General features: G+C 45.6%; 2 protein-coding genes across 2 annotated transcripts; one reads left to right on the top strand and one right to left on the bottom strand.

Moving 5' to 3' along the window:
* Positions 1-1,871: 1,871 nt before the first annotated feature.
* LOC111959077 (apolipoprotein A-IV) lies at positions 1,872-3,512 on the bottom strand. The gene is made up of 4 exons (XM_023980505.3): positions 3,410-3,512; positions 3,250-3,305; positions 2,857-3,007; positions 1,872-2,739 (listed from the first exon to the last, which is right to left on the bottom strand). Exons 2-4 carry the CDS (start codon positions 3,287-3,289, stop codon positions 2,163-2,165), a joined length of 768 nt encoding a protein of 255 aa, XP_023836273.1. The 5' UTR covers positions 3,290-3,305; positions 3,410-3,512; the 3' UTR covers positions 1,872-2,162.
* A 5,938-nt stretch (positions 3,513-9,450) lies between these two features.
* LOC111959109 (apolipoprotein A-I) lies at positions 9,451-11,228 on the top strand. The gene is made up of 4 exons (XM_023980553.3): positions 9,451-9,537; positions 9,647-9,700; positions 9,905-10,055; positions 10,412-11,228. Exons 2-4 carry the CDS (start codon positions 9,661-9,663, stop codon positions 10,986-10,988), a joined length of 768 nt encoding a protein of 255 aa, XP_023836321.1. The 5' UTR covers positions 9,451-9,537; positions 9,647-9,660; the 3' UTR covers positions 10,989-11,228.
* Positions 11,229-11,502: the final 274 nt, after the last annotated feature.

Below are 11,502 nucleotides of genomic sequence, written 5' to 3'. Positions count from 1 at the left end.
ACTGGCTAATCGTTGCCCATGAAAGGAAATTAGGCTAGCGAGCAAGCATTTTAGCCCAGTAGCCTAGGACAACAAAAACTAAAAGCGTGTACTGTATGACAAAGTCATAGACCGTTTCGTCAACATGAGAGGAGGATGACATTGGCGTTTCTCTTCAAGTAGGGTGAGTCAACATGTCCCCCCCCCCCCACCACACACACACACACACACACACACACACACACACACACCACACACACACACACACACACACACACACACACACACACACACACACCACACACACACACACACACACACACACACACACACACACACACACACACACACACACACACACACACACACCACACCCACACACACACACACACACCACACACACCCACACACACACACCACACACACACACACACAACACACACCACACACACACACACACCACACAAATCAGTACCATGGACAGCCACATGATATTTCGCTACGTTGATTGGACTAAATTGTTTCGGGAATCTTTTAGATGCAACTGTATTAGACCAAGCATAGGTGATTTGAGGATGTTGAAATGTTAAAGTTGAAATGGTGCTGGAATAGGAGGCAGCTCCTGTTTCTTTGGGACCTGCAGTAACTCCGCTGTTCAAATCAATAGTTGTTCAGTAGTTCGAAAATGTCAAGAAACATTAACTGCTTGACCATGCTGTAGGTCATGTAACTTTGTTCCATGCAATATGCTTTGTGGACTTCATTGGACAGATGTTGCTCTCCGGTTTTGTGATGAAACAAATGTGTGGTTGAATTTATTCCGCCACTGTGTCTTCCTATTGTCTCGGGCTATAGGCCTATACTGCATATCACGGTGTCAAGGCATATGAACTAACAGGTTATAGAACAAACAACACAATTATCACAACACAGAGGTTGTAATTATGGCTTCCACTTTGAAGACAAACACTACAGGATATAATCCTTATAGCTTTTACTCTCCCTTTGAGTAAGATATTTAGCTTATTTAATTTTTTTCTCCCCAATTTCGTGGTATCCAATTGTTAGTAGTTACTGCCTTGTCTCATCACTACAACTCCCGTACGGGCTTGGGAGAGACGAAGGTCGAGAGCCTTGCGTCCTCTGAAACACAACCCAACCAAGCCGCACAGCTTCTTAACACAGCGCGCATCCAACCCGGAAGCCAGCTGCACCAATGTGTCGGAGGAAACACCATACACCTAGCGACCTGGTCAGCGTGCACTGCGCCCGGCCCGCCACAGGATTCGCTAGTGCGCGATGAAACAAGGATATCCCTACCGGCCAAACCCTCCCTAACCCAGACGACGCTAGGCCAATTGTGCGTCGCCCCATGGACCTCCCGGTCGCGGCCGGCTGTGACAGAGCCTGGGCTCGAACCCAGAGTCTCTGGTGGCACAACTAGCACTGCGATGCAGTGCCTTAGACCACTGCGCCACCCGGGAGATATTTTGATGAGAAGTAATGTACTTACTATGACTGAGATATGTGGTTGTCCCACCTAGCTATCTTAAGATGAATGCACTAATTGTAAATCGCTGTGGATAAGAGCTTCTGCTAAATGACTAAAATGTAAATGTAATATTTAAACATCTTCAAGATTTGTTTATGCTGTGATACACACTTATTTATGATATTTCTGACGCATATGCTTATGTTGAAGAGAGATGACTGGATCAACGGCATACAGTAGTCCTACATGCAATCAGTCTTATTGGACAATGTTTATGTACTATTTGAATGTGCTAATATGACTTTCCATACCCTTATCACCACTTTATAATTTGGGGAAGTAGATTAAATTATTTAAATTAGCATCATAGACACGACACATAAGACACGATACATTTAAGTTATGTTTAGTTTCGCTTTTTATTTCCATACATTAAGAATACAACACCAACATGGCACAGTCACTGACCAACCTTCAGATAACAAACAAACAAAATACAAAGATGTCATTGACTCATCAGAGCCAATTCAGTTTATACAAAATACAGAATGGACCTAATCTGCATGACTAATTTCATCTTTGTAAACTCTCCCTCATTCTATTGACAACGGTGGCATGTTCTAAGGCTTTGAAGGGAGAATACAGTCATCAAGAGGGCAAGAGTAGTCAGTTGGAGGAAAGTGTTTGTGATTTAGTTTGTGTTGGTGAAGGCCTGGTAGAGGGCGGTGAGCTGGGCCTTCAGGTCCTGGGCGTAGGGGTCCAGCTTGTCCTTCAGGTCCTCAGCATAGGGGGCCAGGCTCTTCTGCACCATCTGAGCTCTGGTGGCCAGCTGGCTCTGGAGGTTCTCGGCCAGGGGGGCCACTCTCTTCTGGAAGTCCTGCAGGCGCAGGTCCACCTTCTGCTTCAGCTCATCTGTGTAGGGACCCAGCTGGGACTGCAGCTCCTTCACACTCTGCTCCAGACTCCCCTTCAGCTCCTCACTCTTCTGGAGCAGGGTGGCCCTCAGGGTCTCGGAGTCCAGGGCCTCTGCATAGGGGGCCAGATCCTGTTTCAACTGCTCCACTCTCTGCTGGACTTGTGTCTTCATCTCCTCTGCGTAGGGCTCCAGTTTCCCCTTGACACTGCCCAGGTCTTGCTCCAGACGCTCTTTCAGCACCTCAGCCTCCTGGGTAATCTTGGTCATCAGGTCCTTGGCTGCAGGAGGAAGCTGCTCCTGCAGGGAGATGGCGTATTGGCTGGCCACATCAGCACTCTCTGTGATGCGGTCACTGCAGGAGAGGAGAGGAGAGGGGGGTCAGTTCAGGTCCCCATCCTAGTAATCTGAGCGATTCGACTATAGACATTCCACACGTTATGACAACTACATCACAGATCACATTACTTACTTGACATCCTGTCCCAGCTGAGACTTCCTGATCATCTGGACGGTGTCGTCGGCCGTTTGCGTTGCCTTGGCAACGTAGTCCCAGAAGGCATCTGTCAGCTGCTCCAGCTGTGGTTTAGGCTCATCAGCGTAGAACAGGTTAGCATGGCAGCCTATTGGGGCGTAGCAGAAGAGTTCGTTTTTGTGAAACTGTATTTTTTCAGGGTCATTACTGGTTAGGCATGGCAACCTGTTGGCGGCATTAAGGTAACTAGAAAAGTATACTCCCTCTGCCATGGTTATTGTTGACTATTGACTTAAAATGAATTTGGTAGATTGATGGAAGGTATTAGGTTGCTGTACTTCAGCTCTATAAATTTCACTTCTAATCTGAATATTCTTGTATCCCACTCACCAGTGAATACAGCCAGAGCGAGCACCACAAGGACCTTCATGACTCTCAATCAGATTCTGTGAAATAAAGCAGCAATCACTTAAAACATTGTAATCCACCAGAAAAAAAACATTGTGGAATGCTATCAAATAATACCATGGACCTGTAGAATCCAGCTTACCGTCTTTGTGTATGAGTGTGTTGGTGTATCTCTGAGTCCAGTCTGCAGTGACTGTAGTTTCAGCCGTGTCCTGGCCTGTATATATAGTGAGCAGGGCAGTAAGGAACACAAAGTCCAGGAGCCAGTGCCTCGCTGTCAGCAGTGCTCCAAATCATAAACCCTCAGACCACTCAGCACCTGTCTACCTGACCCAGCCCAGATATGTCCTTACAACTCACCCTGGACCTGTCCCAATGAACCCCTGGACCCAGAATGCACAGGAGAGCACTGCGTTATCATCACCTCTGGGTAAAGTGTCACAAACAGAGTTTGGAACATAAAGTAGTGATCAGAGATACTCAGTGAAGACCAATCTCCTGGGACTGCATGCTGATAAACACATCTCCATTCAATCCCCTTGTCTATAGTTTTTCAATGATATGCAGTAGTGATACATGTGCAGCAGGACACTGTTGGCCTTGCAGCTATACCGGTCTGTTACTGTTAATATCATCTGAGGGTAGATGTATTGTGTTGTATTGAGGCTTATGCACTTTGACATACACTAGCCTGTTCCTTTCTCTCAACCATAATGTATCTTTGTCTTTATATATGATGCTACAACTCTACAATGCTAATAGTGAGTATCTGGTTCACACCAGGTCAGTTTCATGGATTTTTCCTTGATGGCACAGAAAGTCTCAGATCGAATCAGCCATTCTCTGAGCCAATCACAGCCATTTCTCAGACATAAATAGCACTTTGTCCAGACAACACCTTCCTCCCAACCTTCATGAGGTATCACAGTCTGATCAGATATGCTATTGATTTATAGTCAGTTTAAGTTTGATGTCCAGCCAGCTGGCATTGACTCACAGAATATATTCTATGATATAGTTTTCAGTTTCACTGTGCGGTCATGTGTTCAAGCACTTCCATGTGTCAGTTGTATGACCAAAGTTCATTTGACCCCGGCCCATGCACACTGTGATAGGGTCTAGGGTTAGGGGCCGCATGGGCCCAGTCTATTCATTAGATGTAATTTCACAATAGCTAGTAGATTTTTTATATTTTTTATTTCACCTTTATTTAACCAGGTAGGCTAGTTGAGAACAAGTTCTCATTTGCAACTGCGACCTGGCCAAGATAAAGCATAGCAGTTCGACACATTCAACAACACAGAGTTACACATGGAATAAACAAAACATACAGTCAATAATACAGTAGAAAAAAAAGTCTATATACAATGTGAGCAACTGAGGTGAGATAAGGGAGGTAAAGGCAAAAAAAAAAGCCATGGTGGCAAGGTAAATAAAATATAGCAAGTAAAACACTGGAATGGTAGATTTGCAGTGGAAGAATGTGCAATGTAGAAATAGAAATAATGGGGTGCAAAGGAGCAAAATAAATAAATAAATACAGTAGGGGAAGAGGTAGTTGTTTGGGCTAAATCATAGATGGACTATGTACAGGTGCAGTAATCTGTGAGCTGCTCTGACAGCTGGTGCTTAAAGCTAGTGAGGGAGATAAGTGTTTCCAGCTTCAGAGATTTTTGCAGTTCGTTCCAGTCATTGGCAGCAGAGAACTGGAAGGAAAGACGACCAAAGGAGGAATTGGCTTTGGGGGTGACCAGTGAGATATACCTGCTGGAGCGCGTGCTACGAGTGGGTGCTGCTATGGTGACCAGTGAGCTGAGATAAGGCGGGGCTTTAGCTAGCAGAGACTTGTAGATAACCTGTAGCCAGTGGGTTTGGCGACGAGTATGAAGCGAGGGCCAGCCAACGAGAGCGTACAGGTCGCAATGTTGGGTAGTGTATGGGGCTTTGGTGACAAACCGGATGGCACTGTGATAGACTGCATCCAGTTTGTTGAGTAGAGTGTTGGAGGCTATTTTATAGATGACATCACCGAAGTCGAGGATCAGTAGGATGGTCAGTTTTACGAGGGTATGTTTGGCAGCATGAGTGAAGGATGCTTTGTTGCGATATAGGAAGCCGATTCTAGATTTCATTTTGGATTGGAGATGCTTAATGTGAGTCTGGAAGGAGAGTTTACAGTCTAACCAGACACTTAGGTATTTGTAGTTGTCCACGTATTCTAAGTCAGAACCGTCCAGAGTAGTGATGCTGGACGGGCGAGCAGGTGCGGGCAGTGATCGGTTGAATAGCATGCATTTAGTTTTACTTGCATTTAAGAGCAGTTGGAGGCCACGGAAGGAGAGTTGTATGGCATTGAAGCTCGTCTGGAGGTTAGTCAACACAGTGTCCAAAGAGGGGCCAGAAGTATACAGAATGGTGTCGTCTGCGTAGAGGTGTATCAGAGAATCACCAGCAGCAAGGGCAACATCATTGATGTATACAGAGAAGAGAGTCGGCCCGAGGATTGAACCCTGTGAGACCCCATAGAGACTGCCAGAGTTCCGGACAACAGGCCCTCCGATTTGACACACTGAACTCTATCAAAGAAGTAGTTGGTAAACCAGGCGAGGCAATCATTTGAGAAACCAAGGCTGTCGAGTCTGCCAATAAGAATGTGGTGATTGACAGAGTCAAAAGCCTTGGCCAGGTCGATTGAATCGGCTGCGCAGTAATGTTTCTTATCGATGGCGGTTATGATGTCGTTTAAGACCTTGACCGTGCTGAGGTGCACCCATGACCAGCTTTGAAACCAGATTTCATAGCGGAAGAAGATACAGTGGATTCGAAATGGTCGGTAATCTGTTTGTTAACTTGGCTTTCGAAGACCTTAGAAAGGCAGGGTAGAATAGATATAGATCTGTACAGTTTGGGTCTAGAGTGTCACCCCTTTGAAGAGGGGGATGACCGCGGCAGCTTTCCAATCTTTGGGAATCTCAGACGACACGAAAGAGAGGTTGAACAGGCTAGTAATAGGGGTTGCAACATTTTCGGCAGATCATTTTAGAAAGAGAGGGTCCAGATTGTCTAGCCTGGCTGATTTGTAGGGGTCCAGATTTTGCAGCTCTTTCAGAACATCAGCTGACTGGATTTGGGTGAAGGAGAAATGGTGGGGGCTTTGGCGGGTTGCTGTGGAGGGTGCCGGGCAGTTGACCGGGTAGGGGTAGCCAGGTGGAAAAGCATGGCCAGCCGTAGAGAAATGCTTATTGAAATTCTCAATTATAGTGGATTTATCGGTGGTGACAGTGTTTCCTAGCCTCAGAGCAGTGGGCAGCTGGGAGGAGGTGCTCTTATTCTCCATGGACTTACAAGTGTCCCAGAACTTTTTTGAGTTAGTCCTACAGGATGCAAATTTCTGTTTGAAAAAGCTAGCCTTAGCTTTCCTAACTGCCTGTGTATATTTGTTCCTAACTTCCCTGAAAAGTTGCATATCACGGGGGCTATTCGTTGCTATACCAGAACGCCACAGGATGTTTTTGTGCTGGTCAAGGGCAGACAGGTCTGGAGTGAACCAAGGACTATATCTATTCCTAGTTCTAAATGTTTTGAAGGGGGCATGCTTATTTAAGATGATGAGGAAGGCACTTTTAAAGAATAGCCAGGCATCATCAACTGACGGGATGAGGTCAATGTCATTCCAGGATACCCAGGCCAGGTCGATTAGAAAGGCCTGCCCGCAGAAGTGTTTTAGGGAGCGTTTGACAGTGATGAGGGTGGTCATTTGGTCGCAAACCCATTACGGATGCAGGCAATGAGGCAGTGATCGCTGAGATCTTGATTGAAAAACAGCAGAGGTGTATTTGGAGGGCGAGTTAGTTAGGATGACATCTATGAGGGTGCCCGTGTTTACGGATTTGGAGTTGTACCTGGTAGGTTCATTGATAATTTGTGTGAGATTGAGGGCATCAAGCTTAGATTGTAGGATGGCCAGGGTGTTAAGCATGTCCCAGTTTAGGTAACCTAGTAGCACGAGCTCAGAAGATAGATGGGGGGCAAAATCCAATTCACATATGGTGTCGAGGGCACAGCTGGGGGCAGAGGGAGGTCTATAGCAAGCGGCAACAGTGAGAGACTTGTTTCTGGAAAGGTGCATTTTTAGAAGTAGAAGCTCGAATTGTTTGGGTACAGACTTGGATAGTAATACAGAACTCTGCAGGCTATCTTTGTAGTAGATTGCAACACCGCCCCCTTTGGCAGTTCTATCTTGGCGGAAAATGTTATAGTTAGCGATGGAGATTTCAGGGTTTTTGGTGGTTTTCCTAAGCCAGGATTCAGACACGGCTAAGACATCAGGGTTGGCAGAGTGTGGTAAAGCAGTGAGTAAAACAAACTTAGGGAGGAGGCTTCTAATGTTGACATGCATGAAACCAAGGCTTTTACAGTTACAGAAGTCAACAAATGAGAGCACCTGAGGAGTGGGAGTGGGGATAAGCACTGCAGGACCTGGATTAACCTCTACATCACCAGAGGAACAGAGGAGAAGTAGGATAAGGGTACGGCTAAATGCTATACGAACTGGCTGTCTAGCACGTTCGGAACAGAGAGTAAAAGGAGCAGGTTTCTGGGCACGATAGCATAGATTCAAGGCATAGTGTACAGACAAACGTAAGGTAGGATGTGAGTACATTGGAGATAAACCTAGGCATTGAGTAATGATGAGAGAGATATAGTCTCTAGAGACGTTTAAACCAGGTGATGTCATCGCATATGTAGGAGGTGGAACAACATGGTTGGTTAAGGCATAAGATAACATATGGTGTCTAGGAACTTATTTGGAATCAATTAAATGTTACAGTAGACTTTCATTTTTCAAAGTAAAGCTCCCCCTTTGTCATACTGTAGTTATTCTGTTGAAATGGATAGTGTGTTACTGTGCTATACTGGTAGTTGACCTGGTCATAACCTCGCCCCCAGGTTATTGCGCAAAGAAGTGTCTGGGAACAACATTACCATGTCAAAAAGGTGGATCAGTCTACCCAGAGAATGGCCAGATTGAGAATCTTCACAGCACTCATTCTACATCACTTGAGTTATTCATGATGTCACATCCTGGTAATCTGGAGTTTTGAAGTCAGGAGTTGAGTTCTAAACCTCGTATCTGCCCACTGTGCCTTATTACAAACCATCACAGTGCCACTCTATAGAGAGTAGAATAAGGAGAGGCAGTTGCCTGGAATCTACTATTCCCTATGTAAACGTTCAACACCTCAAATAACCTCTGACCCCAGTGATGACTAAAATGTGTCAAGGTTGACACTGCGCTATAGGTTTGCGTTGGCAGTTGAGAAGACACAACCGTTGGGATGCTACCTTTGATGGCTAAACGCCAGGATGTCTATAATGAAATCATGAAATCCATGAAATGGACTAATGCCAGCATTTGTAGAATCTAGTTAGTATTATATGTGGTTGTGGTCTCATTGCTTGACCTGATTACAAAGTGTCTGTGGTGTGGACATGTTTAAGGTTATCTGCCGGCCATCAGCAGTGGAATACCTTTACTCATTAGTATTACTTTAAGCAGGGGTTTTAGAAGTGGGGGGGACATATTTTAGAAAATTATTTCTATATTTCTTATCCAGTCGGATAAACACTCCAAACAGACTACCCAACCGCTCGGAGACGTCCGCATGGTCCTAAAGCACACAGTTGCCTCTATTGTATCACATTCCAATGATAAAACTGTGGGCAACAAAAATGCAATTTCAGAATGTGGGGGGGACATGTCCCCCTTCCCCCCGCGTCCCCAGTGAAAGTTGCATCCCTGACTGTAAGTCTTCTCTAGAATGAGGCTTTCAGTAGAAGGGTCAAGGTCCATGCACAGTTGTCTAATTAGAATATAACCAATAAAAAGGACCATGGTGGTGGGGGAGATTCCCAAAATAAACATATTGAAGTTCAATCAAAGCAAGCTTAATCAAGTCTGGTCTGTCTATGTTCAGTCTGTCAGGCTCAGAGAATGAATATGAAGGTAACAAAAGAATGTATTGTCATTGTGTATTGTGTGTGCGTGTGCGTGTGTGTGTGTGCATGTCAATATAGTAACCGCACAGTCATGTGATGACAGCCAGCAAGGAGTTGTAGTAGAAGCAGGAAGAGAGGTGACATGGCAGTGACTCCTGGACTTTGGGCTTACATCTACAGCTCTGGTTTCGACTATATATACAGCGTGGCTCTGGCCTGATAGACACACAGACAGACTGAATACACAGAGATACACCGAGAAAAAAACAGGTGAGGCCAATGCTGAGATTCAAAACAAGGTGTTGAGGCACTAGGATTTTAGGGTTCTAAGATTCAAATGTAATTGAAGTGTAATTGATTAATGATGTTTCTGTTTCAGTGAGAAACGCAAATATGAAGGTGTTGGTGGTGCTTGCAATTGCTATACTCTCTGGTAAGTAACATCTAATGTTACCACAAACATAACTACTCTGTAAATTTTTTTTATTGAAACCTTTTGAATGCAACTTGATTATTAGAATGATTATTATTTTAAACTTAGTCTAATTCAAGCTCCTTGAACAGTGTAAGGTCATAAAGCAGGTCAGGTTAAACGAGCAGTTTCACAGGAACTAACTCTACTTCCATGCCCCAACAGGTTGCCATGCTAACCTATTCTATGCTGATGAGCCCAAGCCACAGCTGGAGCAGCTGACAGATGCCTTCTGGGACTACGTCGCCAAGGCAACAAAAACTGCCGATGACACCGTCCAGATGATCAGGAAGTCTCAGTTGGGACAGGATGTCAAGTAAGTAATTTGACCTGTGATCTAGTTGTCATAACATGTGTGTAATGTCTGTAGTGGAAGCCCTCAGAGTACTAGTCACCCGAGTGGCGCAGCGGTCGAAGGCACTGCATCGCAGTGCTAGAGGCATCACTACAGACAATCCCGGGCTGTATCCCAACCGGCCGTGATTGGGAGTTGCATAGGGTGGTGCACAATTGGCCCACGCCGTCTGGGTTAGGGGAGGGTTTGTCCGGGGTAGGCCGTCATTGTAAATACGAATTTGTTCTTGACTGACTTGCCTAGTTACAGTAAGTAAAATAAAATAAATAAATAAAACTAGAATCCTGACCTGACCAGACCCCTCTCCTCTCCTGCAGTGACCGCATTACAGAGAGTGCTGATGTGGCCAGCCAATACGCCATCTCCCTGCAGGAGCAGCTTCCTCCTGCAGCCAAGGACCTGATGACCAAGATTACCCAGGAAGCTGAGGTGCTGAAAGAGCGTCTGGAGCAAGACCTGGGCAGTGTCAAGGGGAAACTGGAGCCCTACGCAGAGGAGATGAAGACACAAGTCCAGCAGAGAGTGGAGCAGRTGAAACAGGATCTGGCRCCCTATGCAGAGGCCCTGGACTCCGAGGCCCTGAGGGCCACCCTGCTCCAGAAGAGTGAGGAGCTGAAGGGGAGTCTGGAGCAGAGTGTGAAGGAGCTGCAGTCCCAGCTGGGTCCCTACACAGATGAGCTGAAGCAGAAGGTGGACCTGCGCCTGCAGGACTTCCAGAAGAGAGTGGCCCCCCTGGCCGAGAACCTCCAGAGCCAGCTGACCACCAGAGCTCAGATGGTGCAGAAGAGCCTGGCCCCCTATGCTGAGGACTTGAAGGACAAGCTGGACCCCTACGCCCAGGACCTGAAGGCCCAGCTCACCGCCCTCTACCAGGCCTTCACCAACACCAACTAAATGGCCCAAACCAACACCACTCCTTGATCCTCTGAAACGTTTTGAGTGATTCTGTCATACCCCGAACTGCACTGTAAAACATGGAAACTAAACTGGGCATATGCCCAGAGCATCATATTTATTATTATTTAGTTCACACTCAAATATTTATGTGTTTGTTTTTACCTTGTTGGATAATGTCAACTTTTTTAATTTTATTAATTTTTAAAGAAAAATAAAGCTATTGAAATTATGAACATATGCAAGATTGTTCCCTCATTCATTACACATGCAATATGTCCCACTTAAGGACACAGGAAAAGTCACCTTCTCTCCTCTCCTCTCTCTCTCTCTCTCTCTCTTCCTCTCTCTCTCTCTCTCTCTCTCTCTGTGCATGCTGGGTGTTTTTGGAGTCTGAGTGTTTGGTGTGGAAAGCTCTATCCTAACTAACTTTCTTGATTCTTTTCTTTACATGTTATTTTCTATGGTGGAGGGTTAATGCAATATTTGTTTTTGGCGGTATCCCAAAGTTTTT

Source organism: Salvelinus sp. IW2-2015, linkage group LG35, assembly GCF_002910315.2.
Source record: "Salvelinus sp. IW2-2015 linkage group LG35, ASM291031v2, whole genome shotgun sequence".
NCBI lineage: Eukaryota > Metazoa > Chordata > Actinopteri > Salmoniformes > Salmonidae > Salvelinus > Salvelinus sp. IW2-2015.
The sequence above is the reverse complement of the archived record's forward strand: the minus strand, read 5'-3'. Positions and strand labels throughout refer to the sequence as shown.